Source organism: Nerophis lumbriciformis, linkage group LG01 (assembly GCF_033978685.3).
Source record: "Nerophis lumbriciformis linkage group LG01, RoL_Nlum_v2.1, whole genome shotgun sequence".
Taxonomy (NCBI): domain Eukaryota; kingdom Metazoa; phylum Chordata; class Actinopteri; order Syngnathiformes; family Syngnathidae; genus Nerophis; species Nerophis lumbriciformis.
Genome location: NC_084548.2, coordinates 10144599 through 10160612, shown reverse-complemented (window position 1 = coordinate 10160612; position 16014 = coordinate 10144599). Strand labels below are relative to the sequence as shown.

At 39.0% G+C, this 16014-nt stretch overlaps 1 protein-coding gene across 2 annotated transcripts in view; it reads right to left on the bottom strand.

Moving 5' to 3' along the window:
* Positions 1-3375: 3375 nt before the first annotated feature.
* Positions 3376-16014, bottom strand: part of cep104 (centrosomal protein 104) — a 96755-nt gene continuing 84116 nt past the window's right edge. For both annotated transcript variants that reach the window (XM_061974702.1, XM_061974694.1), the window contains exons 21-22: positions 8216-8303; positions 3376-4030 (exon numbers count right to left, since the gene is read on the bottom strand). In XM_061974702.1, the coding sequence (XP_061830686.1) occupies positions 3897-4030; positions 8216-8303 (222 nt within the window). In that variant the 3' untranslated portion in view covers positions 3376-3896. The remainder of the gene's footprint in view (positions 4031-8215; positions 8304-16014) is intronic.

Genomic DNA, 16014 nt, shown 5'->3' with positions numbered 1-16014 from the left:
TCATCGGTCGAGTTCTCTTTTTATTATCCAAAGAAAGCGACTGTTAATGCTTATGCTCTGCGTGAAGCACCTTGTCACTGTGTGCTATAAAAATAAAGTGTGACCTATTATTTGTATTAAAAAAAACACAAAACCAGTGAAGTTGGCACGTTGTGTAAATGGTAAATAAAAACAGAATACAATGATTGGCAAATCCTTTTCAACTTATATTCAATTGAATAGACTGCAAAGACAAGATATTTAACGTTCAAACTGCAAATATTAGCCCATTTGGAATTTGATGCCTGCAACATGTTTCAAAAAAGCTGGCACAAGTGGCAAAAAAGAAGGAATGCTCATCAAACACTTATTTGGAACATCCCACAGGTGAACAGGCTAATTGGGAACAGGTGGGTGCCATGATTGGGTATAAAAGCAGCTTCCATGAAATGCTCAGTCACTCACAAACAAGGATGGGGCGAGGGTCACCACTTTGTGAACAAATGCATGAGCAAATTGTCCAACAGTTTAAGAACAACATTTCTCAACGAGCTATTGCAAGGAATTCAGGGATTTCACCATCTACGGTCCGTAATATCATCAAAAAGGTTCAGAGAATCTGGAGAATTCACTGCACGTATGCAATGATATTACGGATCTTCGATCTCTCAGGCGGTACTGCATCAAAAAGCGACATCGGTGTGAAAAGGATATCACCACATGGGCTCAGGAACCACTGTCAGTAACTACAGTTTGTCGCTACATCTGTAAGTGTAAGTTAAAGTTAAGTGCAAAGCGAAAGCCATTTATCAACAACACCCAGAAACGCCGCCGGTTTCGCTGGGCCTGAGCTCATCTACGATGGACTGATGCAAAGCGGAAGAGCGTTCTGTGGTCTGACGAGTCCACATTTCAAATAGTTTTTGGAAACTGTGGACGTCGTGTCCTCCGGACCAAAGCAGAAAAGAACTATCCGCATTGTTATAGGCGCAAAGTTGAAAAGCCAGCATGTGTGATGGTATGGGGGTGTATTAGTGCCCAAGGCATGGGTAACTTACACATCTGTGAAGTCACCATTAATGCTGAAAGGTACATATAGGTTTTGGAGCAATACATGTTGCCATTCAAGCAACGTTAAAATGGACGCCCCTGCTTATTTCAGCAAGACAATGCCAAGCCACGTGTTACAACAGCGTGGCTTCGTAGTAAAAGAGTGCAGGTACTAGACTGGCCTGCCTGTAGTCCAGACCTGTCTCCCATTGAAAATGTGTGGCACAATATGAAGCCTAAAATACGCAAACGGAGACCCCGGACTGTTGAACAACTTAAGTTGAAAAGTCAGCATCTGTGATGGTATGGGGGTGTATTAGTGCCCAAGACATGAGTAACTTACACATCTGTGAAGTCACCATTAATGCTGAAAGGTACATACAGGTTTTGGAGCAATACATGTTGCCATCCAAGCAACGTTAAAATGGACGCCCCTGCTTATTTCAGCAAGACAATGCCAAGCCACGTGTTACAACAGCGTGGCTTCGTAGTAAAAGAGTGCAGGTACTAGACTGGCCTGCCTGTAGTCCAGACCTGTCTCCCATTGAAAATGTGTGGCACATTATGAAGCCTAAAATACGCAAACAGAGACCCCCGGACTGTTGAACAACTTAAGCTGTACATCAAGCAAGAATGAGAAAGAATTCCATCCGAAAAGCTTCAAAATTGATCTCCTCAGTTCCCAAACGTTTACGGAGTGTTGTTAAAAGGAAAGGCCATGTAACACAGTGGTAAAAATGCTCCTGTGCCAACTTTTTTACAATGTGATGCTGCCATTAAATTCTAAGTTAATGATTATTTGCAAAAAAAATTAAGTTTCCCATTTCGAAAATTAAATATCTTGTCTTTGCAGTCTATTCAATTGAATATAAGTTGAAAAGGATTTGCAAATCATTGTATTCTGGGTTTTTTTTTTAACGAATTACACAAAGTGCCAACTTCACTGGTTTTGGGTTTTGTAGTTCATTACTAGAGATTACTGTTTTTCACAGCAGTTTTTTAAAGGACATTCAGAACATTATTCATACCCTGCACACTCATGCAATTAACCACAAAAAATGACCGCTTTAATCATGTACAGTATACAGTATCTGCAGATTAATCACGCAATTTATTTTGAGCGCACATGCTCCTTCACCTGGTTACCTGAAGGGCGGCGTGGGTTGTTGTGTTCTATGGTCAGTGATCAGGGGGTAAGATGAGTTAGGAGACTCCGACTACTGTGCTCGCCGGCAAATTTCACTTCAAAATGATAGAGAAACTGTTACCAGGTTTTGAGCATTCAGGTAAAACGTTTAAAAATCTTCATGTGTGCCATTCTGAGAATAAAATTTCCTTTTTTAAGTTAATTTGAATTATGTGAGTGATGTGGTAATAACCTGTGATTAATCAAGATTCATCCAATTCAAGTGTGATTAATCTAATTAAAAAAAAAAAATCATATGTGATCACAATTATGGTTACCATATTAATTAATTTTTGTATATGTTAATTTATACACTTTTTGAGGAAATAAAATATGATGCACCATTCTAAAGAACATCGGTGACTTACCAAAGCACCATCTAGTGTCGAGGTTCAGGTCCGAAGAAATGGACCTTCTACCCATACTTGCCAACCCTCCCGAATTTTCCGGGACACTCCCGAAATTCAGCGCCTCTCCCGAAAACCTCCCGGGACAAATATTCTCCCGAAAATCTCCCGATTTTCAGCCGGAGCTGGAGGCCACGCCCCCTCCAGCTCCATGCGACCTGAGTGAGGACAGCCTTTTTTCAACAGGGTGACAAGAACTAAATCATCCAGACTAGAGATAAATTGTATTATTATGTTTATCTTACCTACAAATAAATATATATATTAATTTAAAAAAATAAAAAATACATTTTTACTATATTTTGCTAAAAACATCAAAATTAATTATATTTTTATTTGTATTTTTTCTGACTCATTACATTCAGCCATAGAATTATACATTAAAATAAACATATTTGAAATAATTAATTTTAAATGATCATAATAATTCATTTAAAATGACCATATTTAATTATTAAAATAATTGCTTGTTTATCAACAACTTTAACATTTTATTCATTACATTTTGAAGCTCTCAGAAGCCAAGTTATGTTATATTCCTTAATATTTATTTATGCAAGTTTGAAGTATCAATGATCTAAACACAGTTTTGTTTGCATATTTTCAGGATGTATATATATATATATATATATATATATATATATATATATATATATATATCTATGTATATGTATATATATATATATATATATGAAATACTTGACTTGGTGAATTCTAGCTGTCAATATACTCCTCCCCTCTTAACCACGCCCCCCCCTCCCAAAATTGGAGGTCTCAAGGTTGGCAAGTGTGCTTCTACCGTTGACTTGTCAAACAATGAGAGGCCTAAATATGACCTGCGTTACTTAAAATTGTACATTGGCATTTCATTGTGTGGGCCTTTTTGCTATTTTGCTATTCAATATTCCTTTTGACATATGAACTTTGCATATGTGTAGTCAAGGTTAAAAAAAGTATGTTTTTGATGTTTTAAAAACAAAAAAGGTGCTTTTTGTGGCTTATGATTATAGGAAATGGTAAATGAGAGAAAACCACTGATTTAAACCATTCTCATCAAATATAAACTTCTGTTGACATTTGACGCAAAAGTAGGCTGGGGTATGAATAATCTTGGCCTTATATGTGGTAGGTGAAAAGTGGAGCAACTGCTGCCTCTTGCATGATAATTTAAGAAAATATATTAGATGTGCGGTGCGGAGTGACTGTGACAACACATTGTTACTGTCAGTCTTGAAGCTCCTCCATCGGGAATATGTGAAGCGTCTTTCAGACTATCACCGCTTCCCAGGTGTATGTCCTCGAGCTACGGGCGCAAGGGATGGAATCAGGCTGCCTCGCCCAGGCTTGGGTCTCCCTCGGGCGCCCACCGACCATGTCTGTGTGACCTTTGTGCTCGGTAGAGCCTTGCCTAGACACACACAAAGACACCCACAATTGTAAGTAATGTATAACAGTATATATACAAAAGCACACACGCATGCACGCACGCACGGAGGAACACTGTGGTTTTCGTCCTGGTCGTGGAACTGTGGACCAGCTCTATACTCTCGGCAGGGTCCTTGAGGGTGCATGGGAGTTTGCCCAACCAGTCTACGTGTGCTTTGTGGACTTGGAGAAGGCATTCGACCGTGTCCCTCGGGAAGTCCTGTGGGGAGTGCTCAGAGAGTATGGGGTATCGGACTGTCTGATTGTGGCGGTCCGCTCCCTGTATGATCAGTGTCAGAGCTTGGTTCGCATTGCCGGCAGTAAGTAGGACACGTTTCCAGTGAGGGTTGGACTCCGCCAAGGCTGCCCTTTGTTACCGATTCTGTTCATTTATGGACAGAATTTCTAGGCGCAGTCAAGGCGTTGAGGGGATCTGGTTTGGTGGCTGCAGGATTAGGTCTCTGCTTTTTGCAGATGATGTGGTCCTGATGGCTTCCTCCGGCCAGGATCTTCAGCTCTCACTGGATCGGTTCACACCGAGTGTGAAGCGACTGGGATGAGGATCAGCACCTCCAAGTCCGAGTCCATGGTTCTCGCCCGGAAAAGGGTGGAGTGCCATCTACGGGTTGGGGAGGAGACCCTGCCCCAAGTGGAGGAGTTCAAGTACCTCGGAGTCTTGTTCACGAGTGAGGGAAGAGTGGATCGTGAGATCGACAGGCGGATTGGTGCGGCGTCTTCAGTAATGCGGACACTGTATCGATCCGTTGTGGTGAAGAAGGAGCTGAGCCGGAAGGCAAAGCTCTCAATTTACCGGTCGTTCTACGTTCCCATCCTCACCTATGGTCATGAGCTTTGGGTTATGACCGAAAGGACAAGATCACGGGTACAAGCGGCCAAAATGAGTTTCCTCCACCGGATGGCGGGGCTCTCCCTTAGAGATAGGGTGAGAAGCTCTGTCATCCGGGAGGAACTCAAAGTAAAGCCGCTGCTCCTCTACATCGAGAGGAGCCAGATGAGGTGGTTCAGGCATCAGGTCAGGATGTCACCCGAACGCCTCCCTAGGGAGGACTTTAGGGCACATCCGACCGGTAGGAGGCCACAGGGAAGACCCAGGACACTTTGGGAAGACTATGTCTCCCGGCTGGCCTGGGAACGCCTCGGGATCCCCTGGGAAGAGCTGGACAAAGTGGCTGGGGAGAGGAAAGTCTGGGCTTACCTGCTTAGGCTGCTGCCCCCGCGACCCGACCTCGGACAAGCGGAAGAAGATGGATGTACATATACATACACATGTATATATACACATATACATATATACATATATATATATATGTGTATATATACACATGTAAATATATACATATATATATACACATTTATATATATACACACATATATATATATATACACACACACACACACATGTATATATATATGTATATATATATATATATATATATATATATATATATATATATATATATATATATATGTGTGTGTGTGTGTGTGTGTGTGTGTGTGTGTGTGTGTATATATATATATATATATATGAATGTGTAGTGATTATTTATTTTTAGAATGTTAAACCAGACACACACAATTGTAATGTATATATAGTGATGATTATTTTGTTTTAGAATGTTTATTCCATGTGTGTTTAACATACCGTACCTTGCTATTCTGACTTGTCTGAATTAACTTGTTTTTTAAGCGTAAGCCAAAAAGCAACTAACCACATGTTTTATTGCTGAGGGGAAATGAAGACCACACTGCCTGAGGAACAACCATTTTAAGGATGTAATTTCAATACTTCCCAAAATGGTTCCTGGGTGAGTCTATATTAGGTTGTTGACAGTCGAGACTATTTTGCCAATCATCAAGGAAGAAGAGGCGCCAAATATTGTATTAAATGTACAATAGTACACGCAAAATCCTAATTGCACAACTTTTCAATTGCCACTTTGTAAATCGCACGCAACACGCCCACTAATAGTACATGCTATTTTAAAGATTGTACACGCCTTTTAGCGCAAGACATTTTGATGTTAGCAATAAATCAGGCCCTAAATCTTACAGCATGAACGGCTGAAGCCTACTTGGATGAGAAGTGAAACGTCTTCTAAAACAAACCAAACAGTCCAGATGCGATTGATTGAAGGCCTTGATAATATTTGTAATATTAATACAGTATTTACAATTTACAGCATGAATTGGTGAAAATCTCAATTATTCAGCTCCTAATAACTTCGTGCCTTATCTTATGACTTATGTCAGTGATTATTTTCCGTATCAAAAACGAGTAACTTTTGAAAAACTTCTAAAAAAGAAACATGACAACGAAAAATTAATGAAATTCTCGTTGTCATGTTTGTTTTTTTGGAAGTTTTTCAAAAGTTACTCTTTTTCCACCAGAATTACACTGTATCACTTTATGGGTGACCTTTTTTAAACCATTTCCCTGTCCCTATCACAAATCGAGATAGGATTTATGGCTCTATGAAGGGCCATTCCTTTCAAAGAGCCATGAATTGGTGAAAATCTCAATTATTCAGCTCTTAATAACTTCGTGCCTTATCTTATGACTTATGTCAGTGATTATTTTCTGTATCAAAAACAAGTAACTTTTGAAAAACTTCTAAAAAAGAAACATGACAACGAGAAATTAATGAATTATGACTTATGTCAGTGATTATTTTCTGTATCAAAAACGAGTAACTTTTGAAAAACTTCTAAAAAAGAAACATGACAACGAAAAGTTAATGAAATTCTCGTTGTCATGTTTCTTTTTTCTAAAAAAGAAACATGACAACGAAAAATTAATGACTTATGTCAGTGATTATTTTCTGTATCAAAAACGAGTAACTTTTGAAAAACTTTAAAAAAATAAACATGACAACAAAAAATTAATGAAATTCTCGTTGTCATGTTTCTTTTTTAGAAGTTTTTCAAAAGTTACTCGTTTGTGACACAGAAAATAATCACTGTGAAATTAATGAATTATGACTTATGTCAGTGATTATTTTCTGTATCAAAAACGAGTAACTTTTGAAAAACTTCTAAAAAAAGAAACATGACAACGAAAAGTTAATGAAATTCTTGTTGTCATGTTTCTTTTTTCTAAAAAAGAAACATGACAACGAAAAGTTAATGAAATTCTCGTTGTCATGTTTCTTTTTTCTAAAAAAGAAACATGACAACGAAAAATTAATGAAATTCTCGTTGTCATGTTTCTTTTTTTAGAAGTTTTTCAAAAGTTACTCGTTTTTGATACAGAAAATAATCACTGACATAAGTCATAATTCATTAATTTCACAGTGATTATTTTCTGTGTCAAAAACGAGTAACTTTTGAAAAACTTCTAAAAAAAGAAACATGACAACGAGAATTTCATTAATTTTTTGTTGTCATGTTTATTTTTTTAAAGTTTTTCAAAAGTTACTCGTTTTTGATACAGAAAATAATCACTGACATAAGTCATAATTCATTAATTTCACAGTGATTATTTTCTGTGTCAAAAACGAGTAACTTTTGAAAAACTTCTAAAAAAGAAACATGACAACGAGAATTTCATTAATTTTTCGTTGTCATGTTTCTTTTTTAGAAAAAAGAAACATGACAACGAGAATTTCATTAATTTTTCGTTGTCATGTTTCTTTTTTTAGAAGTTTTTCAAAAGTTACTCGTTTTTGATACAGAAAATAATCACTGACATAAGTCATAAAATAAGGCATGAAGTTATTAAGAGCTGAATAATTGAGATTTTCACCAATTCATGGCTCTTTGAACGGAATGGCCCTTCAAGGACCGGCTCCTTTCATAGAGCCATAAATCCTATCTCGAATTGTGTTAGGGACAGGGAAATGGTTTAAAAAAGGTCATCCATAAAGTGATACAGTGTAATTCTGGTGGAGAAAGTGGAACTGGCATCCAGATAATCCCAGTGTTGAGTGGAGCAATGTGATCTTAAAGATAAGAGCTATCAGTGCAACTAAATGTTTACACTAGATATTGCGGATGTAACGTCTGTGATGAAAACTGCAATTTAAACATTTAAAGATTAAGATGCAAATCCATACTACACTATGGTAGGAAAAGTGTGAAAACATGGTGTTGTGCTAAACTATGTGTGGACAAGCAGGGAAGGTGGGGGGGAGAGATATGAATGCATCACCTTGTACTGGTTGGGTTCTCTGGGACACCGCAGTCCTGCGCGAGTTTTGTTTGCAGCCCTCCCTCCCCGTGAGGTGAGCCTTCCAGGCCTGCAACAGGTACAAAAGCAGCTCAGTGAAGTCAGTTCCTGCACTGGAAGCTCCTTCAACCGGACAGCCGCGATGGATGGGCTGTAGGCGCAGTCAACTGGCGAAATGGCCGCCCTCCATTCCTCTACAACACTAAGGCCTTTCATGGCAATCTGCATTCACGGTGCAACTTTCTGGGAATGTGTTTTTTTGTTTTTTTTCTCTGCAATTTTAAAGGGTGTGTTTGCATTAGAAAGCAGCATGTCATGTTGTAATACTGAATGAAGTCACAGTGCATTTACACATAATCTCTTTCTGTTTTGTTTTCTTGTGTAGAACATGCTTTGTAATCCATCATTAAAGCTGATAGGCAATCACAAATCACATGTTGAATAACGACAAGGCTCCTCATAGTACAAAAACATTATTCTGTTCACGGTCTTGACGAGGCTGGAGCCTATGCTAGCTGACTTTGGGCAAGACGCTGGGTAAACCCTGTAATGGTTACCCGTCAATAAAAGGACACATATAGACAAAACAAGTATTCACACTCATATTTACACCTATGGACAATTTAGAGTCTCCAATTAGCCTAACATGCATGTTTTTAGGGCGTGACAGGAAAAGGGCGAACAAGCAAAAGCTTCAAAGCGAGTACTTTATGCCTTGTCTTGGTTTAACTCCTATCTCATACTTGCCAACCTTGAGACCTCCGATTTCGGGAGGTGGGGGGTGGGGGAGGCGTGGTCGGGGCGTTAAGAGGGGAGGAGTATATTTACAGCTAGAATTCACCAATATATATATATATATATATATATATATATACAGTATATATATATATGTGTATGAAATACTTGACTTTCAGTGAATTCTAGCTATATATATATATATATATATATTTATTTTATTATATATATAAATAAAAGAAATACTTGAATTTCAGTGTTAATTTATTTACACATATACACACACATAACACTCATCTACTCATTGTTGTACTTGAAAGTACAATGCAATACAATTCCTGGGCAATGGCACCTATCAAATACACAGTAATGAAAACACAGTTGTTCTACTAACTGTACTGTGTGTTATGAGAGTAGAGTATGTGTGTGTGTGGCCCTTTAATAGGTGACAGCATGTGAGGTGAGTGACGTCAGTGAGTGTGTGGGCGAGAGAAGAGAGGGAGCGGTAGCGTAAATGCGGGGAGGGACTAGTTGGTTTTGCGTTGGATTGGCTGTGTGCAAGCAATCAATTAAGCAAGATTTGCAACTAATCGCTGGACTCATCATTCACCCTAAAGTCGTCCGCTGTGGAGACCCACAAGGTAAGGTGAAGGGTGTTGCCCCAAGCATACATCGGCCCTGGAGAAGTGTCTCCCCTGCGCTCTTAGACTATGGTCTCGTTCTTCTGCTTCGTCTCCTTGTGTGCGCACACTGGACTCAGGTCCGCATGGAGCTGGAGGGGGCGTGGCCTCCAGCTCTGGCTGAATTCCGGGAGATTTTCGGGAGAAAATTTCTTCCGGGAGGTTTTCGGGAGAGGCGCTGAATTTCGGGAGTCTCCCGGAAAATCCGGGAGGGTTGGCAAGTATGTCCTATCTTACTGACAGGATGCAGTGCGTCTCCCATAACAATGTGACCTCGGACTATGTTAAGGTAACGTGTGGAGTTTCCCAGGGTTCGGTTCTTGGCCCTGCACTCTTCAGCAACTACATGCCGCCGCTAGGCGACATCGTACGCAAATACGGTGTTAGCTTTCATTGCTATGCTGATGACACCCAACTCTACATGCCCCTAAAGCTGACCAACACGCCGGATTGTAGTCAGCTGGAGGCGTGTCTTAATGAAATTAAACAATGGATGTCCGCTAACTTCTTGCAACTCAACGCCAAGAAAACGAAAATGCTGATTATCGGTCCTGCTAGACACCGACATTTATTTAATAATACCACCTTAACATTTAACAACCAAACAATTACACAAGGCGACTCGGTAAAGAATTTGGTACTATCTTCGACCCAACTCTCTCGTTTGAGTGACACATTAAGAGTGTTACTAAAACGGCCTTCTTTCATCTCTGTAATATCGCTAAAATTCGTTCCATTTTGTCCACTAGCGACGCTGAGATCATTATTCATGCGTTCGTTACGTCTCGTCTCGACTACTGTAATGCTATTTTCGGGTCTCCCTATGTCTAGCATTAAAAGATTGCAGTTGGTACAAAATGCGGCTGCTAGACTTTTAACAAGAACAAGAAAGTTTGATCATATTACGCCTATACTGTATATACCTTTATATATCAATCAATCAATGTTTATTTATATAGCCCTAAATCACAAGTGTCTCAAAGGGCTGCACAAGCCACAACGACATCCTCGGTACAGAGCCCACATAAGGGCAAGGAAAAACTCACCCCAGTGGGACGTCGATGTGAATGACTATGAGAAACCTTGGAGAGGACCGCATATGTGGGTAACCCCCCCCCCTCTAGGGGAGACCGAATGCAATGGATGTCGAGTGGGTCTGACATAATATTGTGAGAGTACAGTCCATAGTGGATCCAACATAATAGTAAGAGTCCAGTCCATAGTGGGGTCAGCAGGAAACCATCCCGAGCAGAGACGGGTCAGCAGCGTAGAGATGTTCCCAACCGATACACAGGCAAGCGGTCCACCCCGGGTCCCGACTCTGGACAACCAGCATTTCATCCATGGCCACCGGACCTGTGTGTCTCCCCCTCCACAAGGGATAGGAGGAGCAGAGGAGAAAGGAAAAGAAACGGCAGATCAACTGGTCGAAAAAGGGGGTCTATTTAAAGGCTAGAGTATACAAATGGGTTTTAAGATGGGATTTAAATGCTTCTACTGAGGTAGCATCTCTAATTGTTACCGGGAGGGCATTCCATAGTACTGGAGCCCGAATAGAAAACGCTCTATAGCCCGCATACTTTTTTTGGGCTCTGGGAATCACTAATAAGCCAGAGTTCTTTGAACGCAGATTTCTTACCGGGACATATGGTACAATACAATCGACAAGATAGGATGGAGCTAGACCGTGTAGTATTTTATACGTAAGTAGTAAAACCTTAAAGTCACATCTTAAGTGCACAGGAAGCCAGTGCAGGTGAGCCAGTATAGGCGTAATATGATCAAACTTTCTTGTTCTTGTCAAAAGTCTAGCAGCCGCATTTTGTACCAACTGTAATCTTTTAATGCTAGACATAGGGAGACCCGAAAATAATACGTTACAGTAATCGAGACGAGACGTAACGAACGCATGAATGATCTCATTGTCGCTAGTGGACAAAATGGAACGAATTTTAGCCATATTACGGAGATGAAAAAAGGCCGTTTTAGTAACACTCTTAATGTGTGACTCAAAGGAGAGAGTTGGGTCGAAGATAATGCCCAGATTCTTTACCGAGTCGCCTTGTGTAATATACCTATACTGGCTCACCTGCACTGGCTTCCTGTGCACTTAAGATGTGACTTTAAGGTTTTACTACTTACGTATAAAATACTACACGGTCTAGCTCCGTCCTATCTTGCTGATTGTATTGTACCATATGTCCCGGCAAGAAATCTGCATTCAAAGAACTCCGGCTTATTAGTGATTCCCAGAGCCCAAAAAAAGTCTGCGGGCTATAGAGCGTTTTCTATTCGGGCTCCAGTACTATGGAATGCCCTCCCGGTAACAGTTAGAGATGCTACCTCAGTAGAAGCATTTAAGTCCCACCTTAAAACTCATTTGTATACTCTAGCCTTTAAATAGATCCCCCTTTTAGACCAGTTCGGTGGCCACGGATGAAGCGCTGGCTGTCCAAAGTCGGGACCCGGGGTGGACCGCTCGTCTGTGCATCGGCTGGGAACGTCTCTGCGCTGCTGACCTGTCTCCGCTTGGGATGGTCTCCCACTGGCCCCACTATGGACTGGACTCTCACTATTATGTTAGATCCACTATGGACTGGACTCTTGCAATATTATGTTAGATCCACTCGACGTCCATTGCACCGGTCGCCCAGGGGGGGGTCCCCACATCTGCAGTCCCCTCCAAGATTTATCATTGTCCCATTGGGTTGAGTTTTTCCTTGCCCTGATGTGGGATCTGAGCCGAGGATGTCGTTGTGGCTTGTGCAGCCCTTAGAGACACTCGTGATTCAGGGTTATATAAGTAAACATTGATTGACTGATTGATTGATTATTAGGGCTGTGAATCTTTGGGTGTCCCACGATTCGATTCAATATCGATTCTTGGGGTCACGATTCGATTCAAAATCGATTTTTTTTCCCAATTCAACACGATTCTTGATTCAAAAACGATTTTTTTCCTGATTCAAAACGATTCTCTATTCATTCAATACATAGGATTTCAGCAGGATCTACCCCAGTCTGCTGACATGCAAGCAGAGTAGTAGATTTTTGTAAAAAGCTTTTATAATTGTAAAGGACAATGTTTTATCAACTGATTGCAATAATGTAAATTTGTTTTAACTATTAAATGAACCAAAAATATGACTTATTTTATCTTTGTGAAAATATTGGACACAGTGTGTTGTCAAGCTTATGAGATGCGATGCAAGCGTAAGCCACTGTGACAAAATTGTTAATTTTTTTTATTTTTATAAATGTCTAATGATAATGTCAATGAGGGATTTTTAATCACTACTATGTTGAAATTGTAACTAATATTGATACTGTTGTTGATAATATTCATTTTTGTTTCACTACTTTTGGTTTGTTCTGTGTCGTGTTTGTGTCTCCTCTCAATTGCTCTGTTTATTGCAGTTCTGAGTGTTGCTGGGTCGGTTTTGGTTTTGGAATTGGATTGCATTGTTATGGTATTGCTGTGTATTGTTTTGTTAGATTGATTAATTTAAAAAAATAATAATAAAAAAAAAAATTATAAATAAAAAAAATAAAACAATTTTTTAAAAATGAGAATCGATTCTGAATCGCACAACGTGAGAATCGCGATTCGAATTCGAATCGAGTTTTTTCCACACCCCTATTATGTACAGAATATGCAACCAAAATACGACCTTTTTTTAACAAACACAGAGCCTGATCTGCTAAAAACAAGTGCAAACTAGATAGCACATGCAAAGCTGATCTATTAAGCTTGTGCGCAGAGGATTGCCTCTCTTTAATAATCGATATAGAGAGAGCACTATCTATTTTGCGTGTTTGCCTTGATGTAAATGATGCAAATATAATCATTTAGCGCTCGCAATGGGATTTATCAAGACTGAAACTGTTTTGGGACCGCCGTCTTGCATCTATATTTAGTATGTTTTAAAAGTGCGTGCAAAGTGGCACTGTTCTGCACGAATGGCTGTGAGAAAGGAGGCGATTGCACCGCAAAGACAGAGGATTGACAGAGTGCATGTCAACATATTTGGACTGTCATAAATAAATAAAAGTAATAGACATTATCAAATCAGCAATATCATTTTATAATTGTATAACTGCTGGATGATTTAAGGACCGAATTCCATTGATTAGTGTTGCTGTTTGCTGACATGATTTTTTTTGGGGGGCGTCATGTTTTTTTTATATAAGAGATATGTTATTAATATACTGTATCACCTATATGAAAAACTTCTTGCAACGAGCAGTTTCATAAATTTGTTCATGCATTTCTGGATCATTCCGATACACCATTACAACACAGGCACACAGGTTGGACCGTTGGAGCATATGAATATGGAGGAAAATTAGTGTGTCCTTGGGCACAGCTGCAAGTACACGCAAAATTCTCATTTAAATAGGGCGGTCTGCACCACTTTTGCACTTGTTGATTGTGCCCACAGTCCTAATAGATCACCAGCAACATGCCCACTAATAGTACACACACTTATAGTTCACACATGGTGTGATATTTGGATTTTAGTAGATTAAGGCCACAGTTTTAAAAATGTATTAGACAATAATATTGGACCCTCAAAAGTCTGTGAAGTTATACAATTTGCTGTTCAAATAAAATGTTAAGGAAAATATATAAAAGTGCACAAAAGCCTATAAAACTATCAGACAAAATGCAAGGATTAGTGTGTATTTTCACATTTGTCGGCACATTTCTCACGTTTTCAAAATGTCAGCGTACATTAAACTTGCATGAAAAATTGCAGCTATTAGGGGGTCGGCAACCCTCTTAAGCAGCCTTGTTGTGGCTGCCTTCAAAACGCTTTAAAAAATAATTGTATAATTTCCCCACTGTTTGTAAGGATGTGAATGTGTACAAGCTGAGTCCAGAATGGCGATTGGGTGAGCATGAGGAATGCAAGGAAAGGAAAGAGGGAGTTGGGGTGTGATGCAATGAGTGACAGCTCGCTTCTTAATTGTGCAACTCTTAAGGTAAAAAAACGATGAATATATCCCAACACAGAAAAATCTCTGAAAAAAATATATTTTAATGCCAATGACGCTGGCTTGCCTGTGTGCTTAATAAATGTGGCGAGAAGTTAGAAAACGACAAAAAATGTAACGTTAAAAGACATTTTCAAAACAACCACTCAACGCACTTATTCTGAAGAGCCTTCATTTGCACACTACACTTCTTTTCATTCTGTTCTTTGAACAGGTCCAATTAACAAATGATGACATTTTTAAAAGCTGTGTTATGTTTTGCGGCTACAGACTATTTTTATTTTATGGTAGTGGGCAAAATGTCTCTTTTGATATTAAAGGCAGCCAACCACCGGTGATGAAAACAGTTTGACTCTTTTAATTTGTCCTATAATTCGAGTTTCAAGGGGTCCTGTTTTGTATGTCAAAGGGTGATCCCTACATCTGCAATCCCTTTGTCAAGGTTTCCCCTTTTCCCCAATCTGGGGTTTTTTGAGATTTTCCTTGCCTGGATGTGGGTTTAGATCAGGCTATGTCGTGAGACCTTAGAGCAGAGGTGTAGAAGTCGTTTTCACTGAGGGTCGCTTCTAACAGTGAATACTATTATTACACAATTGTTCTATGTATTTTATTAGTAGATTTTAAAATGTCGTGAGACCTTAGAGCAGAGGTGTAGAAGTCGTTTTCACTGAGGGGCGCTTCTAACAGTGAATACTATTATTACACAATTTTTCTATGTATTTTATTGGTAGATTTTTAAAACACTAAAATGTAAAAAAAATATGGCAAATTGCAATAATTTCACCTCAAAATTGAGTGTATATTACTGTAAATGGAAAAACAGTACTGCTGTTTTTATGGTAAAAAAGGCAGCTCAGTTTCCAGAATTTTACTGTAAAATGTACATTTATTTTACAGTAAAATTTTGGCATCTGAGCTGCCAGTTTTATTTTTTGTTTTTACTTTTTACCGCAAATCAACTGTAGATTTTCCGATGTATTGCCAAAATGGCCCCACAATTTATTCCAGTAAAAAAAGTACTGTCTTTTCCATTTACAGAAAAATGCTGTAAAAAACACAGTAAATTTCACAATTTTCCCATGAAATCTATTGCTACTTTTACATTGCACAATTTGATGGATAACTTGCTTTGAAATCATTATTATTAGGATTTATTTCTATTTAAAAAAATGTTTTTTAAATGTTTGATAATATAGTTTTGCATAATTAGACAAGTTAACATAATTTGCGATTAGATATTTTTTTCTCCCAAAATACAAAGAAAGAATACATCTAGTAAGAAAAGTTACAGTACTTTATTGATACATATTATTTCCAGGATTTCGAGTGCCAAATAAAATGAAGTGGTGGGCCACATCTGGCCCCCGA